This window comes from Sceloporus occidentalis, unplaced genomic scaffold (assembly GCF_023333645.1).
Source record: "Sceloporus occidentalis isolate IW3139 unplaced genomic scaffold, rSceOcc1.0.p SCAF_57, whole genome shotgun sequence".
NCBI lineage: Eukaryota > Metazoa > Chordata > Lepidosauria > Squamata > Phrynosomatidae > Sceloporus > Sceloporus occidentalis.
Genome location: NW_028317037.1, coordinates 3,183,333 through 3,206,195, shown reverse-complemented (window position 1 = coordinate 3,206,195; position 22,863 = coordinate 3,183,333). Strand labels below are relative to the sequence as shown.

Sequence of the window (22,863 nt, the reverse complement as noted above, 5' to 3'; positions counted from 1 at the left end):
GCCAGCGTTGTGTGAAATGTTTTTCTCAGAAGTCAGACCTAGTGAAACATCAGAGAGTCCACACAGGAGAGAAGCCATACAAATGCCAGCGTTGTGTGAAATGTTTTTCTCAGAAGTCAGACCTAGTGAAACATCAGAGAGTCCACACAGGAGAGAAGCCATACAAATGCCAGCATTGTGGGAAATGTTTTTCTCAGAAGTCACACTTAGTGAACCATCAGAGAGTCCACAGAGGAGAGAAGCCACACAAATCCTAACATTATATTTGTCAATAACGAATACAAAAAATATATTTTCAATCCAGCAGTGCAAAGAAAAGGCCCTTGTGATCTTATTTGTAAAATTTCTCTGTCAGTATTTCTGTATGTTTTCAAGTTGGATTTTGTTAAGTTTAGGTTTTAATTGCCAATAGTATAGATAATTGCTTTGGGTTGTCAATTTGGCTGGGGATTGTGGGTTGTGGTATAGGTTAGGTAGATGGGAGGTTGGGATTTGTTGCAGCTGGTTAGAATAGTTATGGGAATTATAGCTTTTGCAATGTGTGGGATTTTGGCCTAAGAAAGTTGGAGGCCGGCATTAAGAGAAAGGGCTAGTTTCTGGGAATGGCAAAAGGGGGCCTTGTTACCTGCAGAGCATAGACTGTGGGAATTGGAGGTGGGGGCTAGGTTTGGAAGAGGGTCATGTTTTAGGTTTTAGGGGTTTTAATGTATTGTTTGGATTGGAGTGGTCAGTTCTGGCTTAATCACTGAATTTCTATGTCTTCGCAATAAAGTTCTTTACTGTTTCAACACACTGGACTTTGATGCACAGAATTTCTGAATTTGCCCAAAACTGACCCTTTCTTCTCTCCTCAGTTCTCATCTCCATTCCCAGCCATAAGAACAGCACAGACACACAGACACAAACATACAGGATACACAGAGAGAGCTATATTTCAAAAGCAGAGCCTTCCTTTCCTGCCTTTCCCTCCTGAGTAGGGTTGCCATAAGGCAGGACCTCCAAGCCGGGACAAATGTAGGACAAATGTAGAGCCACCTTTTCAAATGTAGGACACATTTTTATAAAAAATGGAGGACACATGAAAAAATTGATATTTTTTTTAAAATGTTAATATAAATGCATGTTTCGTAGGCATGCTCAAAATGGAGGACATTTTGGCATTATTCCTAGACAGAAGGCTGAAATGTACGTCTCTTTCTGGCCAAACACCCCCCCTGCCCAATTCTACATTTCCCACTCCCAAGCAGGCATAGCATTTGCAAGATCACAGGCAGCCCCTTGTGGCACTGCAAACTACATTTCCATTGGCAAGATCACAGGCAGCCCCTTGTGCCACTGCAAACTACATTTCCATTGGCAAGATCACAGGCAGCCCCTTGTGCCACTGCAAACTACATTTCCATTGGCAAGATCACAGGCAGCCCCTTGTGCCATTGCAAACTACATAGAATCATAGAGTTGGAAGAGACCACAAGGGCCATCCAGTCCAACCCCCTGCCATGCAGGAATCCAGATCAAAGCATCCCACTCCCAAGCCTTCTTAGCAATTCCCCCCTTCCTCCTTTTCCTTGCCCCCTCCAACCCCCCCAAACCCCTCACCCCCTCTTTTTCCCAGGTATGTCTCAACTTAGGAGGGATTTATGGGACAGATCCAAAGCCTTTTTTCTTTTCTAATGGGGGCAAAGCCTTGAGAAGCCCTGGACCCCTGAGAAGAAGAGGAGGGGGGCTTAGAGAGAGGAAGAAAGAGAAAAAGAAGATGCGGAGGGGAAGAAAGGAAGAAAAAGGAGAGGAGGAAGAGGAGGGGAAGAGGAGGAGAAGAAAAAAAACGGAGTAACAAGAAGAAGAGAAGGAGGGGAAAGAGAAAGAGGGGAAGGACTAAAAGAAGCTTGCCTGAGTGCAAAGCCCTCCCTTCTTCGACGTTGGAGCATGCCAAATAAGGAGGCAGAGGGCTGGCCAATAGAGGCAGGGCAGAGCAGCAGACCCCGCCCTGCTCGTTTCAGTCGTCCTGCTGCTTGCTCCAAACATGCTGCACTGCACAGCATTCTATAGAAGGCAGGCAGCAGCCCTGGGAGCTCAGAGTCGGGCAGCCACCCGGGAATGGGGGCGGGGTCGGGGGCGGGACGGGACTGGGCACACCCCCCAGGGGGTGGGAAAGTCCCGCCCACCACTGTGAAATGGCAACCCTACTCCTGAGTCCAGCTCTGCACCTTGGCCTCTATCGTGGTCTCCTCAAAGTAAGAAAGGAGGGAAGGAAGGAGAGGCCACTGAACCCCAGTGCATACCTTCCTTTCCCACAAAGGCCGCCAGCGGAATAAGCAGCAGCATCTAGGCCCTGGCAATCCCTGCGCATGCTGAGGAGGGGCCTTTGGGGCTATATGCGCCTGCACAGTCTCAGCCCCAGAAGCCATTTCTGCCCTCACAGTCTGTTCTGAGGGAGGGAGGGAAGTGGGGAGAGCCCTTGTTCATTCAGAAGAATGGCTGGAGGGGAGAAGCCCCTCTTCTCCCCCCAAAGAAAGGCAGGGGTCCTGCAAGGCCTCCTCTCCCTCTTTCCTTCCCTGCCCCCTCCTTGGGGGATTCCTTGGGTCCCGGGTACTTGGGGAGTTATTATTAGAAATGAAGGCCGGTGGGACCCTTGGAGAGAGGCATGGCCATGGAGGGGAGGGGGATCCAAAGGTAAAAAGGTCTTTGAGGAGCCCCCTCTCTCATGGAAAGTGGGGCTGAGGAGAGACCCTCTCTTCTGATGCCTCATTTGGGGAAGAGTTTTGTGCCAAATAGAAAGCATCACACAGGATAGAATTCAATAGCATTTATCTTGGGGGAGGGCAGTTTTCTCTGGAGTCCTGGGGGAGGAGGCTCTGGGGAGGGAGAGAAGAGCCAAAATCCTCTTGGCCAAAGCCAAGAGGAGGGAGACGGAGGGACCTCAAAACTCTGGCAATCCCCTGTCAACCTGGGAACTAGGCTTAGAGACCCACAGGATCCAGATTGGGCACCCCCTCACATACTTACCTTTTCCTTCACAACAACCCTGCAGAGGAGGACCAACAGAGAGACCCACAGCCCCAGAAACACCCCCCCCCCCAGTTCTGGGAGCATACTGAAAGGGCTTTTGACCCCCTTGAAGAGACGTTATTATTATTATTATTATTCTACTTTTTCCTCAATGGAATCAAAGTGGATTACAGTAATAAAATAACATACAATTTAAGAAATACAATTACAATTCCAAACCCCCAACCCTTCTCCCAATTATAAAAACATTAATCAACCCTTAAAAATCCTATCAAACAGCAAGAAAATTTAAAACTTTCATAACACAATACAGTAAAAAAGTTTTTCGGGCAAGAAATGGGTTATTTTCTGAAGGAGAGGTGGGAGGGCAGGAACGATATACATCAATAGCAATTCCCATCACACTAACGATGGCAAGGGTCAGGGTCAGGAGGAGGGGGAGGCAATTCAATAGATCTCATCTAGTCTGGAAAGAGGTCCGTCTTAATAGCCTTCCTAAAGGCTTCCAAGGTGTTAATAGGACGGATCTCATCCGGAGGTCGTTCCAGAGTGAACCAACACCTTGTATCTTGTCCAGAAACTAATGGGCATCCAGTGGAGGGATTTAAGAACCGGTGTAATGTGGGCAGTTCTAGAAGAGCCCGTAACCAACCTGGCTGCCATATTCTGTACCAATTGAAGTTTCCAAACTTGGCACAAGGATAGCCCCATGTAGAGTGTGTTACAGAAGTCCAGCCGAGAGGTGACCAGCGCATGTACTACTGTTTCAAGTTCTCCCTGCTCTCCGCCCCATGTCTCCGAATGATCTCACCTAACAGCTTCATGTAAATGTTGAATAGCATTGGGGACAGAATTGCACCTTGAGGGACGCCCAACTTGAGCTCTCTCTTGGTCGAACAACTGTCCCTAAGTGACAGCATCTGGAACCTCGACGAAATGTAATACTCCAATTCCCAACTCTCCCGTATGTTCCAGAAGGATACTGTGGTCAATGGTATTGAAGGCCGCTGAGAGGTCGAAGAGCACCAGCAGCGTCCCACTTCCCCTTTTCAAAGAGCTGTCGATGCTCAAACCGAGATCGCCGACTAAGGCGACCATGGACGTCTCAACTCTGTAACCCGTCCTAAATCCAGTTTGAAATGGATGTAGAAAAATCCATTTCTTCCAAGACTGCTTGGAGTTGAATGGCGACTTCCCTCTCAATTACCTTGCCTAAGAATATTAAGATCCAAACTGGACTGTAATTGTTTCTGTCCAGAGGGTCAAGAGAAGGCTTTTTTTAGAAGTGGTTTAACCACCGCCTCTTTGAGGCAAGATGGAAGACAGCCTTCCCTCAAAGATGCATTAGTTATGTTTTTAGCAGCCTCTTGATGGTATCTTTCCCCTGGATGGCCAGCCTATATGGGCAAGGATCGAGAGAGAGCAAGTCTTCCTTTTCATACTCCCAAGGAGCTTGGCCACATCCTCTGTACTAACTGACTCAAATTGATCCAGAATAACAGTATGGGCAGAGGCTCTGGATACCTCTCCTGTCACTTCTGTCGTAAGTCCAGCATCCAAAGTGGCTCTTATCTGAGAGATTTTGTCTGCGAAGTAGTTATTAAAAACATCACAGCAGGCTTTTGTAGGTTCTAATAAAGAGTTCAGGGTTCTGGAAGCTATATATTAAATAGGACAGTGTTGAAAGATATGTAGTTTGGCAAATGGGTGATATAACCCAAGAAAAAGGTTTAGTTCACAGAGACTGGAAGAATCTTAAAGTAAAAGTTGAAAGAATAGATATGTAAATGCAGAACATGTTCACGTCTATAAACTTCACTGTCAAACATACTGGTGGTGACCAGATGACAGACAAGCATCGCTGGGACCCCAAAAGCCATCAACCAACTGGAAAAGGAGATTCAACAGAGGGAAAAAGATTGTAATGAACTATGTAGAGAACGGGATGATTTTGATAAGGGACACTTTACGGTCTCCAGAAGAAGATGTAAAGATTGCTCAGCGCACTCAAGGAATGTGGTCCAGTGAAACAGGAGGAAGCAAAGACTTTTTACTAGATGAGGTGTTAAGTCCACAGCCGGTAAAAAGAAACACGTGGTCAGTTACAAGGACTGATCCAGAGAAGACTCCTAAAAAGGACAAGGATATAATTGAGTTGATAGACTAGAAAACCAATATATTGTAGTTTGCCATTAGTATAATGGAAGATGAAGTGTTTTCAAAACCATACTGGGAACGGGGCAAAGTAGTTGGAGATGATGTTCCATCAATAAGAGAAAAGGGTTAAAAGATTAAATATGTTTGATAAAAACATTTAAATGGAACATATAAAGCTCTAAAGTTGGGGAAAAGGTTATTTAAGTGTTATTAAAATATTAAAACCCAACAAGTGATAAGGGATATGGATATAATATGCTAAACTTACAAGAAAATGATGGTAAGTTGTTATAACAGGTAGAACTGATATTAGACATATGTTTAAAAGGGGAACATACAGGAAAATACCAAAGATATTTAAGTTGGAAATGGTTATTGATAAAACAAGTATATGAAGTATATCACATGTGTCACCTGATGTGTGTATAATGTTATATATAATGGGTAAGTATAATTGATAACTGGGAGTTCCTTGGACCATAGAACCGTTTGGTTCTGTGTCTCAATGAACCTATTAAAGGGGGGAGGCGTGTGACGGACTGACTTCCAAACCAGCCAATCAGAAGCCAGAGACTCTAAGCCAATCAGGTGCTGGCTGAGGAGTTTGAAGATTCCGCTTGGCAGTTGGGTGGAGTCAGTTAGGGTTTGCAATCCTGAGGGATGAAGCGGGAGTTCAGTGGGAGATAGTGATAGAGAGGATGGGAACAGTAGAGTCCCAGAGAGGAGTGGGTTCCCATAGTTCCTGAGGGATGGTTACTTAAGGAACTGCTTTGTCCAGAGAGGGACAGGATTAGTTCTGGAGAGTCTAGAAGAGAGACTCAGTGGAACCAGACTCAGGAAGAGGGCTTTGGCTTACAGCATTTCTTGAGGGATAGTATAGCCTGTGTGGCGGAGTTATTATTATTATTATTGAGTTAAAACCAGCCCTGTATATATGTAACAAAAGAAGACATAGTAACAACTCCATCTCAAAGATATCTTTGCCTATTCTGTTTTAAAATAAACTTACATTCTTGTTTAATCAGCCGCTTGGTCTGTGTTTTAAAATCCATCCACACGACTGTCCTTCAAACACCCAAAGAAGTGTCAGGTCAAAATAGAAGAGAGGATTGTGAATCGTTACATCATCTATTAGAGATTTAAATCTGGATCTAGGTCTTTTCCTGCCCAGATGGATTTTTGCAGGTCCTTCTGCCGTTCTAAAAATGGTTTGTCATTAAGAAGGATAGTATAGTCTGAAATGAAAATAGTAATTTAGGCAGTACGTTCCTTTTAACTGCCATGATCCTTCCCAAGAGGGACAGGTTGAGTTTAGCCCATCTATTGGGATCTTGGTTGATATCACCCCATATTTTCTTGTAGTTGCTTTTAAAGAGGTCTCGGTTTTTAGAGGTGAACTCAACACCTAGATACTTGACCCTTTTTTCTACTTTAAAGCCAGTCTCCTCTTGTAGATTTTCCTGATCCTTCTTTTGTTAAATCCATTGCTAAAATGTTTGTCTTATCCCTGTTAATCCGGAAACCCGAATGCTGTCCATATTCCTTTAATTTATGAAGTTGGGGATTAACACTTTCTATTGGGTCAGATAAGTATATCACCACGTTGTCCGCGTATAGTTTAAGTTTGTACTCTTCCTGTTTTATTTTCAGGCCTTTGGTCTTCTTATCTTCTTTAATGCTAGGACTCAGAGTATCTAAAGTGGCTATAAATAACAAAGGTGAGAGGGGTATCTCTCTTATTATCCCCATGAATAATAAGTCTCAATGTTTGTTTTCTATAGATTGCATCTATCCAGCTTATAAAGTTATCTCCTAGAACCATGTTTCTTAAGGTTTCCAGCATGAAGTTCCAATTAACTTCATCAAACGCCTTTTCGGCCTCAAGAAAAATCATAGCTGCTTTTTAATCTGTTTTCTTCTCATAGAAGTCTATAATATCCAGTAAATTCCTCGTGTTGTTTCTAAGGTGCCTTTTTGGGAGGAAGCCCGTTTGGTCTCCGTTTATGATATTTTGTAGGGTTTTTAAAAATCTTTCTACGACCATTGCACAGATTTTATCATCGTTGTTAAGGAGAGAAATCGGTCTGAAATTTTTGACCGCCAGCACTTCTTTACTTTCTTTAGGAATCAAAGGCGGGTTACATACCGCCATTTGGGACGTCCCCAGGACATCCCAGTTTAAAAAGGGGGCATCTCTTCTAGATGCCACTACTCCTGTTACGGACTCTGTCTGTAACAAATGGCAGCGGCCGTTCCACACGGCCGCCGCCATCTTGACGTAGCGGACGCTGTGTGTCTGCACGTCACGCAGCGTTTATGATGTTTTTGGACATTTTGGAGCTTCTTTTTTGCTCCGCAAGGGAGTCGCACAGTTTGGCTGCTGCGGCTCCCTCGCGGAGCAAACAACAGCGCCGGCAGACTGCCGCAAAGCGGTGGTCTGTAAAGCACCAAAGTCTCATTTAGTCTTCATATCAGTTCCTTAGGTTTATTCTTCAAAGACAATAAAATTGGGTTGTGATCCAATAGGATTTTTGGTAAGGTTTCTACTGCTTCCACCATTGTGCTAATAGTTGGGGAAGTCAAGAACATATCTATTCTCCACCAGGATTGATGGGTGTTTGAAAAGAACGTGAATCCCTTAGACAGACCCTACTTCATTCTCCAGTATCTTCTAACGCGAAGGCTTCTTTTAATTCAAAGAAAGATTCCGGCAATTTCCCTTTCTTATATAAGTATATTTTGTTGTCTGCTTTTTTATCTATCTGCGGGCATATCACCCCACCCCAATCTCACATCATTAAGGTCCTATAGCAAATATGGTCTGGCATTTGTTTTTTCCGTTTTCCAAAAAACAGGCCATTATTTCCTAAGGGTACATAAACTCCCACCATTAGGATCCTTTGGTCTTGTAAAGTAACTTCTACACCAACCAAGTATCCTTTGGGGTCTGAGAATACCTCTTTAGATTCTCATTTATCCTTTGCATATATCACTCCACCTTTTCCCCTCTTTTTTGAGGCTGCTATGTATTCTTTCCCCAATTTGGCATTTTTCAGGAATCTTATATCCTCTTCCTTTATATGGGTTTCCTGAAGGCAAATGACATCAACTCTCTGGCCTGTTACAGACAGCCAAAATAAAGCTGCTTCGAGTCACTTTGGAGGTATGGTATTTCAATGATACATGCGTCCTAAGAATGCAAACGCCGCACAAAAGCCACACTCCAGTCCTAAGGACTGGAGTGCAGCTTTGGTGAAGCTTCCAGACTGTTAGGACTCATGCATCATTGAAATACCATACCTCCAAAGTGACTTGAAGCAGCTTTATTTTGGCTGTCTGTAACAGGCCTCTGTTTCCCTCAATAATGAAAAAGTTTACCTTGTTTTTTGGGCTGTTAATTCCTTTAACATTCGATGATAGGATGTCCGTCTTCTCCAGTTTCATCATCATATTCTCCATTTATATCGTCCTCTCTTGTGTTTGGATCTGGTTTCCTAAGCAATTCTCCTTCTTCTCTTTCTTCTTCTAAGCTCTCTTCCTCCTTATCCTCTTCTCCTTTTCCGGGGTTGTTTATTTCTTCTTTCTGACTGCCCCCTTTATTAAGTTCTTTTTCATTCTCATGTAGAAAATGTCTTTCTTTTTGTACCGAGTTGATTGGTATCTTTTTTGCTTGAATTGTAAAGATAGACCCTGAGTTAGTTCCCATTTGTACTAGATTGCATTGCTGCGCAAAACCTTAGTCAGTGGTCCATATTCCTTCCTCTTCTTTAACAGTTTCCCAGAGATAGCTTTAAACAATAAAATTTCATTTTCTTCAATTCTGAATCTTGTATGAAAATGTTGTTGGAGAATTGCTTCTTTCATTTGAGTCCTAACAAAATAAATCACAATATCTCTGGGCAGACTCTTCTGTTTTGCTTACTCTAAACATCTTGTCCACCTCAAGGAGAAAAGGTTCATTATCTAGGTGCATAAATTCAGCCAAGGCCGGTATTATCCTTTTATATAGATCTTCGTCCTTCTGTTCGGGAAGACCTCTTATTCTAAGACATCTCTCCCTAAATCTTTGCTCTAATTTAATTATTTCTGCTGTATCTTCAGTATGTTCTTTTGATAATCTCTCTATCTCTTTCGCCAATTTTTTATTTTCTTCCTCCAGAAATGTCACTCTTTCCCTGGTTTGTGTTAATTCTGATGTTATCTTTTCCAGGGAGTACTTATGTTAAGCAACAGGTGGACATTAAACCAACAGAATCCCCAGACTTTCCCTAGTCTTTAAGCTGAAATAAATACATTTGATGTGGTCCATCTTACGGATAGGTATCCTGGCCAAAGCAAGATTGTCTTTATGGACCAAAGCGATGTCCCTTTACCTGCTCAAAGACTGAGAACCCAGCTGGTAAGGCCTGATCCCAGGTGGCTGAGCTATCATCACCCAGCCAGGTCTCCGTGAAACAATCCAGCTCAGCCTCTTCGTCCAGAAGGAGATCTTGGACTATCTGACCTGGCATTACACAAGAGCAGGGAAAGGTTCTGTGGTTGGTTTGGTATGCTCTCCAGCTCTTTTGGGAAAGCAGGGAGAATGGAAGGGGAGAGATATATTTGTCAGGGTCCTTATTGCAGCCCATCTTGCAACACAAAAGGCAATACTTTGAAAAAGGAACAGCTTTTATTGAAAAAGAAGATACATGCAATAGAAGTGACTTTTTTTGTCAGGAATGAAAGAAAGTATGTATATACATTTCACTTTTATAACCATATCAGTTAATCCCATCCTATAACCAATAAAGCTAATTAATTAGATAGCCCTTCATCTGGGATTCTGGCAGTGTTTCTAAAAAGAATTAAGCTCTCATGTGCCTTATCTCAACCACTGAACCTGTGGCCTTGTACCACAGAACTCAGCGACACAATAGTTTTAATTAACATTATGGCTTAACAATATATATATGAAACCCCATCAATCCCAATCTAATATGATACCATATGAAAATATAATAAGCATAAACCCATGACAACATATTACAATATAAAAATACCAATAACTCTCTATGTTCCCCCTCCTTTTACAGAGACCAGTCTTTTAAACTCCAGCTTCTGTTAGAAGGGTGATTCCCACACATTCCAATCCTAGCAAACAAGAACATACTTTAGCCATGATCTCTCTACCTCTTTCTAGTATCTTCTGTTAATGCACATATTCAAACATATTATTTCAACCCACCATAAATCCCATTTATCTTAACTCTAATTTAATCCTAAACCCTTATGGCATGAATCCCTAAATTAATAAATGCATGAATAAAGGGATTTGTGACATATAGCAACCTCAGGCTGGTGCTCCTTGCCTGCAGCAATGAGATGGGACCATTGTGAATTTAGGCTAATGCTACTTACCTGAACGTTTGAGACTTGACCATTGCAACCTGAGGCTGATGCTTCTTGCCTGAAGGATTGAAACTGGCCCATTGTGATCTCAGGCTGATTCTCGTTGCCTGAGAGACTGAGTCTGGCCTATTGTGACTTCAGTCTGATGCTCCTTGGATGAAGGATTGAGACGGTACTATTGTGACTTCAGTCTGAGCAGGTGCCTTCTTCAGAGGAACTAGGGACAAGCCCAAGACTGGGAAACCCCCTGAAGCTCACAGCACCCAGGCCACCACTGGAGGATTTGGGTTTCCGGCCCCAAACTGGGGAAAGGAAGGCTGTCAGGGGGGGAAAGTGACAGCCTGGGACCTGGCAGTGGGGGAGTCCCTTGATACCTGCCCCAGCAAAGAAGAACCCCAGGTAGAAGTTTATTGAATGGAGGAATACAGAAAGGAATTAAAGGACCGTATGAAGTGGATGGTGTCCAAGTTAAAGATGTAAGAGAAATGTGTGAGTTCTGACTTAAACCCAGAGCTGAAGAACCAAAGAACCAAGGAATGGTGTTTTAAAACAAGCTAAAGAACTAAACAAGATGGTTCTGTGCAGAGCATTGATGTGAAGGAGGGATTTGGCAACTGAGACGAGGAAAGGCTGAGGAATTTGGAAGCTGAAACCGGGTGCTGTTCAGGTGTGTCGAACTATGACCGGGAAGGTGCCTTTTCTCCTGAGTCACAATAAAGAGGAACTGACAGGACAATGGACTAATTTGAACAGAACGACCTGCCTTTGAACAGCTGTCTCCTCCCGAAAAGAAGAAGTTGAGTAATGGGCGGCAATATTGCAAGACTTCAGCAACCAAAAGCCAGAGAGAAGAAAAGTATAAGGAGCCTTGGCTTTCACCCTAATTTTGTTGGCACCAAATGCGCAGCAATGATGTCATCCCCAGCCTTCGAGGACAACTGATCAATGTCCGGCGGAAGGAAAGTGTGTGAGAGTATTGTATGAATGTGTGAGTGAATGAAAGACCTCTTGATAATCAATGTTTGTATTATGTTTGTGATTTAATAAATGTTACATGTATTATGTTTAAACTCAAATTTTGGTGTCTCACTATCTGTGTTATCCCTTCTCTGAATCAGTCCACAGAAAGAGACATTTTCATTACACGCTCTCAGGTTAAACAGGTTGCCTTTACAAACTTGGGCATAACAAAGATGTGGAGGAGGAAGACGTCAGAGGCAAACTGAGGGCAGCTGATGCTCCTTGCCTGAAGCATTGAGACTGTCCCATTGTGACTTCAGTCTGATGCGCTTTGCCTGAAGCATTGAGACTGTCCCATTGTGACTTCAGTCTGATGCTCCTTGCCTGAAGCATTGAGACTGTCCCATTGTGACTTCAGTCTGATGCTCCTTGCCTGAAGCATTGAGACTGTCCCATTGTGACTTCAGTCTGATGCTCCTTGCCTGAAGCATTGAGACTGTCCCATTGTGACTTCAGTCTGATGCTCCTTGCCTGAAGCATTGAGACTGTCCCATTGTGACTTCAGTCTGATGCTCCTTGCCTGAAGCATTGAGACTGTCCCATTGTGACTTCAGTCTGATGCTCTTTGCCAGAAGCATTGAGACTGTCCCATTGTGACTTCAGTCTGATGCTCCTTGCCTGAAGCATTGAGACTGTCCCATTGTGACTTCAGTCTGATGCTCCTTGCCTGAAGCATTGAGACTGTCCCATTGTGACTTCAGTCTGATGCTCCTTGCCTGAAGCATTGAGACTGTCCCATTGTGACTTCAGTCTGATGCTCTTTGCCTGAAGCATTGAGACTGTCCCATTGTGACTTCAGTCTGATGCTCCTTGCCTGAAGCATTGAGACTGTCCCATTGTGACTTCAGTCTGATGCTCCTTGCCTGAAGCATTGAGACTGTCCCATTGTGACTTCAGTCTGATGCTCTTTGCCTGAAGCATTGAGACTGTCCCATTGTGACTTCAGTCTGATGCTCCTTGCCTGAAGCTTTGAGACTGTCCCATTGCGGTTTCCAAATCATTCACCATTTTAGTCACCCTCCTTTGGATGTGCTCCAGTTTCTCAACATCCTTTTTGAATTGGGACACCCAAACTGGACACAATATTCCAGGTAAGGCCTGACCAGAGCAGAATAGAGTGTCACTATTACTTCCCTTGATCTAGACACCATACTTCTATTGATACAGCCTTAAATCGCATTGGCCTTTTTAGCTGCTGCATTGCACTGTTGACTCATGTTCAACTTGTGCCTACTTGATTCTTAGATCCCTTTCACACGTAGTTTCATTCAGCCAGGTGTCCCCCATCCTATATCTGTGCATTTCATTTTTCCTCCCTTAATGCAGTACCTTACATTTCTCTGTGTTGAATTTCATTTTGTTAGGTTTGGACCAGCTTCTTAGTCTGTTCAGGTCATTTTGAATTTTGATCCTGTCCTCTGGGGTATTAGCTACTCCTCCTAATTTGGTATCATCTGCAAATTTGATAAGCATGTCCCCAATTCTGTCCTCCAAGTCATTGATAAAGATGTTGAATAGCATATAAAACAAAAACATGAAACAAGTTAGACAAGGCAACTGTTACATGGATTTGTAACTGATTGACCGGCCGAACCCAAAGGGTGCTCAAGAATGACTCCTTTTCATCCTGGAGAGAAGTGACCAGTGGGGTTCTGTCCGGGGCCCAGTGCTTGTTTAATTTGGTTAACTGCTATTAGTGAATTGCCAAGAGTGGCCACCAGGTGGCGCTCCAGAATAGAAGTTGGTGAGAAGCCCAAAGAGGCTGCAGTGCCCTGAGTATCCACCAGAGGGCAGCGTTGTATTAGGAATGTTCTTTATTGATTAAAACATTAGTCTATGGGGACTAATGTGATTTTCCATTGGCTCCCCATTCCTGAGGGGGTGTGGCCTCCTTCCCATTACCTGGACTTTCCTCCACTCCCATTGGCTGCCTATTCCCCACGAAAGGTTTCAGCCTTATCCCAGCAACAATGGAGCGAACAACGCACCCCCCTGGTTGCCCTGAAAGTGAAAGGAGCACCGGAAGGAAATGGGGGGAATTGCAGCACTGCATCATGGGAAATTTGCAACGGGGGGTTTGCGGTGGTGAAACAGAGCAGAAGCGAAGCTACATTCCACACCAGATCAATTCGGAGTGGAATCGGAGTGAGCTTGGAAGCGATTTCTGTGCATTCGCTTGTTACCGATTTCAGCAAAATGAGGGGTCACTTTGGAATGACTTCGGAAGCCCCACGGAAGGAGCCCCATAGAAAGGAATCGCGTGTGATAACACAAAACGTTGTCGCCTGAATTCGCATCATTGGACCCGCAGTGGCTTTGGATCTGAGCTGCATAGAGCTGCAAAACCTCCGTGTGATAAACACAGTCTTTGAGATTTCACAAGGCTCTGTGCTTTTGGGAACAAGACACTAATTATCATAATTGTTGTTGATAATAATAATAATCATCATCATCATCATCATCATCTCATTCTCCCTCATAAAGGGACACAACTGGAATTACAAGTTTAAGACAATAAACTCTCTTTCCCTGGCGTTTGCACCCATTGCTCCGTCTCCCGGTCTCCTCCGCTGGGAGGAGGGAGAGCGTGGAATTCTGGGAAAGGCTGGCGGTTGGCTTGGAGCCTGAATAGGGTTCTAGAAGGCTGGTGGCTTTGACTGTTGGCTGCTTAGGAAGAAGAAGGGCTCCTTCTGGGTTTCCTTGGCAGGAAAGGCAAGGTGGGTGCCTCGAGATGGCGATGGGGGACCCCCAAATTTGGTTCCTCTGTGAGAAGGATGGCTAAAGGGAAGAGCCCCCATTTTGGAGCCAAGGGTGGGGGTCTGGAGGGTCTTCTGTATGGAGTCAGCCTTTGGGGGCTGGAAGCAAGGAAGCCCCCCTCCTCTTCCCCTCTTCTCCAGCTGCCAGGCCTCCTCTCCTCTCTTGGGAGTCTCTGTGGGGCCATGAGATTTTGGAGAGGGATCCAAGAGAATCAAAGGGAGGCTGTGACCAAACAACCTCAGAATATGATCAAGATTGCAAGGTTCTTTCTGAGGAAGGAGAGGCAAACTAGAAGAGGCTGCAGCTGTTTGCTTTTGCCTGAGCCTCTGGGAAGGGCCCCTCTTCTCCTTTCTCCTTCATTGTCTTCATGGAGGGCAGACTCCTGTTGCCCTTTGGACTCAGTTTGCAGCAATGGCAGTGAGCTGAAGAGAAGGGGAGAAATGGCAGCAGGAGGAGGAAACTGTGGCCTTTGAAGAGCAGCTGAAAAGATGGGAGGGCAGAGGATGAACAAGGGGAGGGTCCCTGCCAAACTGGGAGAGATGGAGGGTATGCAGAAGGAGCTGGGCCTGGAAATGGAGGAGTAGAAGGGGGCTTGCAAAATGACCTCCATGGATGAGGAAGCTGCCCAAGTCCATGGCATACAATGGTCCAGTGAAATGATGTCCATGATATAGGAGCCAGTGTGGCCTAGTGGTTTGAGCATAGTGGAACTACAACTCTGGAGATCAGTGTTTGAATCCCATCTCCAACATAGAAACTCTCTGGGTGACTGGGCAAGCCACACTCTCTCAGCCTTAGGGGAAGGCAATGGGAAACATTAAATATAGACATTTAAATATTGCAATTGCTATGGTTGTTGTTATTGCTGTCTATCTATACATTATGATTTTATGTAGATTATTGGAAGAAAAAATTTAAAAATAGACCCATTAAAATCAATCAGACCCATGAGTCCTACCCAGCCCTCCTCCTATTGACATCTTTGGGAGTGATGAAGTCTGGGGCCAACCCTAGGACTCCAATCCTAGCCCCATTTTCTGGAAATTAAGGGGATGTACAGGCCGCCCCTTTTAGCGCCAGATCAGGGCCACGACAAACACGCTACTTTTTGCAGTTCCTTTTTCCACTATGATAAAACTACGCTGTGACCCTGATGTGGCCTTTCCGTGGGGCAAAAAGGAGCTCCTTTCTGCGCCAGGGAAAAAGTGCCATATCTGCCAATGGTGTGGCTTTTCTCCACTCCTTTTCTGCATCATCAGGATGTAGCACCAGAAGAACACCGTGATGTCACCTGTGATATGGTGCAATGTGCAGCATCACACATGCGGGAAGAGTCAGGGAGTGCGCTGTGCAGACTCCATCTTCGCCCTCATGCCAGCCAACGATGCTGGTCTCTACGCCCCGAAAGGCCCAGTGAACTGTCTTAGTCTTTCAGTATTCACAATATTCTCTCTCTGAGGGTTTGGAGGCAAGACTAATAATAGTAATAATAATAATATCAATAATTAATATCCTGCTTTCCAATGGATTTATTTTGAATTTTAGGGAAGGTTCAGGTTTGATTTGCCCTTAACGCTGTTGAATTGTATTTTCTGTGGTCCATGAAAGATTGCATAAATGTGTGCACATAAAAACACTTTGTATTTTCTGCAGGTGTGGAAAGAACCAAGATGCTTCCAAAGGAAGGGAGAGAAGAGAAAGGACCCTCAATTCCTCCTTTGTGGAAGAAACTGGAGGAAAGAAGACCTCCAGACAGGTTAGTGTCCAGACCTCCTTTTTTGTGGTGGAGCCATTGGGAATTTGACTGACTAGGATGCAGTGGGGGTGTTATTTACAATCCTTTGTCTTTCAGCAAAGGCTATTTTCTATTGCAGATCACCTTTTGAGATGTGGCAGTGTTCTTCACAGAGGAGGAATGGCCACTCTTGGGTCCAAAGCAGGAATTTCTGTACAAAGAGGTGATGATGGAAACCTATGAAAATGTGTCCTCTGTGGGTAAGGACACATCGCCCTTCCTATAGAATGGGGGCAAGTGCTCTAGAACACTACATTGCATGCAACACTGGTCCGAATTCAATTTTTATAGCAACATCCTGTGAAATCATGGAATTTGTAGTCTGTAGTTTCTACCCACATTACACCGGATCTTAAATCCCTCCATTGGCTGCCATTAGTGTCTGGGCAAGATACAAGGTGTTGGTTGTAACCTTTAAAGCCCTACATGGCTTGGGTCCTGACTACTTGCAGGAGTGCCTTCTTCCACACAATCCTCCCTTCACTGGAAAAAGTCTCCTAAAGCCTAAGAAGATTAGATTGGCTACAACAACCCAGAGGACCTTTTATTCTGCCACTCCTAGTCTTTGGAATGACCTTCCGGAAGAGATCCATCACATCTCCACCTTAGAAGCCTTTAAAAAGGCTGTTAAGACAGATCTCTTTCAGCAGGCCTTTCCAGATTAGGGCTTTTCACTGTCACTGACACTTTTATTGCTACCAATACCTTGGCTACCTTGCATAGATAGAGGTTCTCCCCTCAGCCTCTCCACCCTCATTTTAGCCCATTTTTCCTTTTTCTTATCTGTATTGTAATTTATCTTACTTAGAGCCCATAGAGACAGGCCAAAATAAAGCTGCTTCTGGTCACTTTGGAGGTATGCTATTTAAATGATGCATGTGTCCTAAGAGGCCAGAAGCCATGACAAAGCCACACTACAATCCTAAGGACAGGAGCGCAGCTTTTGGTGCAGCTTCTGGCCTCTTAAAATGCATGTGTCATCTGAACAGTAATAATAATAATAATAAGAAGAAGAACAAAAATAAGAACAAGTGTGATGTATGTTTGAATTGTAATTTTATTGATTGTATGGTGGAATTTGAAGATTATTTACAGTTTGACCTCAGTATCTGCTGAGGTTTGGTTTCAGGACCCCATGAAGTAACCAAAATCCGTGGATGTTAAGTCCTATTACAAACAATGGGGTTGTAGTATGATGAACCTTACATAAAATGGCAAAATCAGGGTTGGCTTTTGGGGGATATATTGAGATGCAGAATCTGTGGATCCTGAGAGATGACTGTGAAATGTTAAAAAGCAGTTGAAAATCATCCTATTAAGAGAAATGTAACCCATGTCATTGGACTCATGGAGAAGTGGTCAGATGGAACCAAGGAGAATGTGTTTCTTTGGTTGGTTTCCTTAGAAAGAATTGGGAATCTTGGCCAAGGTGGGAGTTGAGTCAGTTGAGGCTGAGAGAAGGAGGAGAGACCTCAGGACAAGAGCATTTCTCTGGGTTAGTTTGCCTGTTTCCTATTTTATGTTAGTGTTTTGAGTACTGTCTTCCTTACAGTGGAACCTACTCCTGCTTTGTGAAGGCATCACAAGTTGGACTGGTTGATCTCACCTGAAAGCATCCTTCTGGAGGTCTTTAAGCAGAGGCTGGATGACCATCTGTCAGGGATGCTTTGATTTGGATTTCCTGCATCGTAGGGGGTTGGACTGGATGGCCCTAGTGGTCTCTTCCAACTCTACGATTCTATGATTCTATGATTCGTATTCATTCATTCCTATTGTACCTTCTTTTAACTGTATGGTTGTGTTATTTATTACATTTCATCCCATCTTTCTCCCATGGGTGGGTCTCAAGGTGGCTTAGAATACAAAATGTAGAATGAACAAAAGCATCTTTGGGTCTCCATTAGTCCAAAATGACTTGGAGACACACCAGCACCACCAGCAGCAGAACCACAACAAGGCAATGTCACACCTTCTTCCCCTCCTTTCTTTCAATGGTCAGATCCCTGATTTTGTCACATCCCTAATTTTGCTTTAGGACTAATCTGCCCAATTTTCTTCTTTCACTGGCCAAAGACAGTGAGGCCAAAGTTGGAGATAAAGGGAACCCACCACAGGGCCCTGTCTACGTTGCAGCTGGGAGTGAGCCCATAGCCATTGCGGAACAGGAGGAAGAAGAGGAGGAAGAGTATATAACCAGGAAACATTTGACATTGTACGTTTTCTGCCACTCATATCATGCTGAAAACATGCAGAAAAGAGTATCTATTGAACTCTTCTCCTGCATCCCATTTTAGATGAGCTGATTTTCCTCTTTACTTAGCTGTCCAAAGCAATAGGCAAGTTAAAAAAATTCCTCCCACCTTCCCTCCCACCCTTCACTTTCACATGGCTCCTCTCTGTTTGTTCCCCTCTTCAGTGCGAAGAGAAGATGCAGCCAGTCAGGAAGGCCATACAAGATCTGGACAACCCAGGCAAGGGGCGCTTGGTGGAAGAACTGAAGAATCTATGCTCAGCTGTCTGTTGAGATAGGCGACCACATCGGCGAGTGCTTGAATACTTATTCCAACAAGCAGGAAACTATACTTTGGCGAAGGTAAGCCTCAGCTACTTTCCTGCCAGGCCTTTTACCATGGAATCCAATGACCCCGACGGAAAACCCAGGACAGGGCTATAGAAAGGGAGCTTGTTTGGCTCTCGGTGGCTCCCCTTGAGGTCCAATGGACACGGCAGATTGCAGTCTGGAACATAGTTGAATGCAGGAGCAATCATGGGTCTTGGCTTCCATGTCGACCTGTTCTCAGTTTTAATACCCTCTACGATGCTGAGTTTGAGGGATATGGTTCAGCACCATCAATAGTTGCCTTAAAATCTGAGACTGCGCATTCGCACATACATCCAAAGGCCCCTTTTGATCATGTGCAGGGATCACCAGGGCCTTACTGCTGCTGCTGTTTACTCCACTGGCAGCCTTTGAGGGAAGGGAAGGAGCGCGCCGGGGGTTCAGCAGCCTCCCCTTCCTTCCTTCCTTCTTCCTCCCTCCTTTCCTTCTTTTGAGGAGATTTTGAAGAGGCCACAGTGGTGCCCAGGAAAGGCAGGAAAGGAAGACTCTGCTTTGGAAATAGCTTCTCTATGTATACTGTATGTATATAGATATAGATATATATAGATGTATGTGTGTTTGCCTCTGCTGTTCTTATGGCTGGGAATGTTGCTGAGGACTGAGGGGAGAAGAAAGGGTCAGTTTTGTGCAAATTCACAACTTCTGTGCATCAAAGAGTCCAATGTGTTGAAATAACAAAGACCTTTATTGAAAACACAGCCAGAAATTCAGTGTTTAAGCCAGAACTGCCCTCCCCAAGACAAAGAATATACTGAAACTCCAAAACCTAAAACTCCACCTTCTACCAAACCTAGCCCCCACCTACAATTACCATAATCTATCCCCCACTATTAACCAGCCCCACTTTGCCATCCTTCTCACACGCACAATCTCTCCCCGCCCCAGACATTCGAAGAAGCTAGCTCCCTTTCTGTTACTACCGGTCCCCAACTTTCTTCAGCCAACATCCCACAAATTCTGAATGCTATCATTGCTATTCTAGCTAGCTGCAATAAATCCCAGTCCCCCATCTAACTAACCTAAACCCCAGCCCATAATCCCCAGCCAAATTTATAACCCAAAGTGATTATCTATACTAGTAGCAATGAAAACCTAAACTTAACAAAATATAACATAAACAGACATATGGACATAAAAACCGTACAAATAAAATCATGAGGGCCTTTTCTTAGCACTGCTGGATTGAAAAAAGATTTTTGTATTCCTTCTTTACAAAAATAAAGTTCGTTCACTGCTTGGATTTGTGTGGCTTCTCTCCTGTATGGATTCTCTGGTGTGTCAGTAGGTTTGACTGCTGAGAAAAACAGTTCCCACAATGCTGGCATTTGTAAGGCTTCTCTCCTGAGTGGATTCTCTGGTGTGTCAGTAGGTTTGACTGCTGAGAAAAACAGTTCCCACAATGCTGGCATTTGTAAGGCTTCTCTCCTGTGTGGATTCTCTGGTGTGTCAGTAGGTGGGACTGCCGAGAAAAACAGTTCCCACAATGCTGGCATTTGTATGGCTTTTCTCCTGAGTGGATTCTCTGGTGTGTCAGTAGGTGGGACTGCTGAGAAAAACAGTTCCCACAATGCTGGCATTTGTAGGGCTTTTCTCCTGAGTGGATTCTCTGGTGTGTCAGTAGGTGAGACTGCCGAGAAAAACAGTTCCCACAATGCTGGCATTTGTAAGGCTTCTCTCCTGTGTGGATTCTCTGGTGTGTCAGTAGGGTTGACTGCCAAGAAAAACAGTTCCCACAATGCTGGCATTTGTATGGCTTCTCTCCTGTGTGGATTCTCTGGTGTGTCAGTAGGGTTGACTGCTGAGAAAAACACTTCCCACAATGCTGGCATTTGTAAGGCTTCTCTCCTGAGTGGATTCTCTGGTGTGTCAGTAGGTGAGACTGCCGAGAAAAACAGTTCCCACAATGCTGGCATTTGTAAGGCTTCTCTCCTGAGTGGATTCTCTGGTGTGTCAGTAGGGTTGACTGCTGAGGAAAACAGTTCCCACAATGCTGGCATTTGTATGGCTTCTCTCCTGAGTGGATTCTCTGGTGTCTCAGTAGGTGAGACTGCCGAGAAAAACAGTTCCCACAATGCTGGCATTTGTATGGCTTCTCTCCAGTGTGGACTCTTTGATGCATGACAAGGATAGACTTGTACGTAAAATGTTTCCCACAATTCTGGCAGTTGTATGGCTTCTCTGATGTGTGGACTCTCTCATGACTGACAAGTTCTTCTGTAAAGAAGAATAATGACAGATAATACTGAAATTTAGAGTTAAGAGAGGAAAGTGTTAGCCCAACATTTAGCCCTACGTTCACGCCTCCCTATTTGAGATTAAATTAATAGAGTTGGAGTGGGTGACCTGAGCATGATTCTGGTGCAGGTGCCCCAAATCCATGAAATGATTATATCCTTACTCAGAGGAGCTGGCAAAGAGGAGATTGTGGGGAACTACCTTGAGGTAATCAGTAGAAGCAGATAGTCATACAGACTGTTGAATAAATATTCATTTAAACATGTGTAAAAATATCTTGATTGAAAAGTGGCATCATATCCTGTGAGATGGCCAGAGAGTGCTGAGTCTGAGCACATGGCATGATGCAAGCTAACTGCAGAGGACGCTTCATAGTGTGGCATCAGGAAATGAATCACAACCAATACAGTATACAGGTCACATGTGGATTGCTGTGGATAGGATTGAATTGTAGTTGTTTATACAAGAGACAGTGAACATGATGGAAGTCAGAGAGGAGAGCTTGCAAATATTTTTTATTTTGCAACTCAAGATGAAAAACCTCCAAAGATTCAGATGAAATCAACTGTGTCTGTGACTTATTTTTAAGTGTGAAAAGTGGTCAGTGCATTACCAACACCTGTATCTGGAAATTTCTTTCCATATTCTGCTATGTTATTGATGAGCTGCATCTGGGAGCATCGTGCTCACATTGTGTTGTACATTGGCTTGTGAACGGGACTGGAATTCAGAGCCAAGAAGGACCTGAGAACCGGAGTGCTAATCCCTTATGTCTTAGGTATTTGTACCAAGCACCCATTTTATTCCATTTGATTTTGGACCATATTTTCCCCAACCAGGAAACTTTCTGAAACGATTTAAACCTTATAGAAACTCAAGTTCTGCCCACTAGCAACAATTTCAGTATAAATATACCAACTGGCTGTTCTTTAGCGTCAGTCCAGTTGCAGACAGACACTCTGTTGGTTTACATTGCTAAACACCTCAGTACACTTGCCAGCTACACTTGCCATGGGAGTTACTGATTTCTCTCACCATTCTGGACTGTCAGCACTTGCAATCAAGTTCTGTCTAGGTTATGTATTATCATTAGCAAAGCCTAACATCTCCAGTCCCACCTTTGTTACCTAGTTCTTGTTTTTGTGCGTCAACACCTATATGTGTGTGCCTGAGTGTAGAGTGCACCTGCGTCATACGCGGACATGCCTTACACGGATTTCAGCATACACTAAAAGTCACATTGGGAAAAGGGCCGGCATGCCTCATAAGGGTTAATGGCGCCTCATTCATTTAAATAGGGCTTGGGAATATACGGAATTCGTCTAATGCCGGAGGGGGGGGGGTCCGGAACTACTGAGGTCCCTGTTGCTCCAATCTCTCCTTTGAACTAAGTATGAAATTCCCCTAAAAGCATAGCACTTGGGGGTGTCCTCCCCAGACTCCAGCAATCAGGTAATAAAGGGCCTCTGGAATCAACCATGGAACTAAGCAAGCTCAGATTGGAAAAGAAACATTAGAGAAAAAGGGATTTTTGTGTCGCCCTTCCATCTCTTCATGGGCCAATAGTGTGATGAGGCAGCTAGAAAGGCCCATGTGATTCTAGGCTGCATCAATGCAAGAATAGTTTCTAGATCAAGGGAAGTAATAGTGCCACTCTATTCTGCTTTGGTCAGCCCTCACTTGGAATAATCCTGTGTCCAGTTCTGGGCCCCATAATTCAAAAAGGATGTTGACAAATTGGAGCATGCCCAAAGAAGAGCAACCAAAGTGGTGTAGAGTCTGGGAACTATCAAGTTCTGTGAGGAACACTTTTAAGAGCTGGTTATGTTTAGCCTGGAGAAAAGTGGATATTATATCCAAGTTTAAATATTTGAAAGGTTGT

The 22,863-nt window shown here is 44.2% G+C and overlaps 1 protein-coding gene across 1 annotated transcript; it reads right to left on the bottom strand.

The window, feature by feature from the left end:
- Positions 1-19,891: 19,891 nt before the first annotated feature.
- LOC149287716 (uncharacterized) lies at positions 19,892-22,185 on the bottom strand. The gene is made up of 2 exons (XM_089492569.1): positions 22,167-22,185; positions 19,892-20,960 (listed from the first exon to the last, which is right to left on the bottom strand). The coding sequence occupies exons 1-2, from the start codon at positions 22,183-22,185 to the stop codon at positions 19,975-19,977; spliced, it is 1,005 nt and encodes a 334-aa protein (XP_089348695.1). The 3' UTR covers positions 19,892-19,974.
- Between the last annotated feature and the right edge of the window lie 678 nt (positions 22,186-22,863).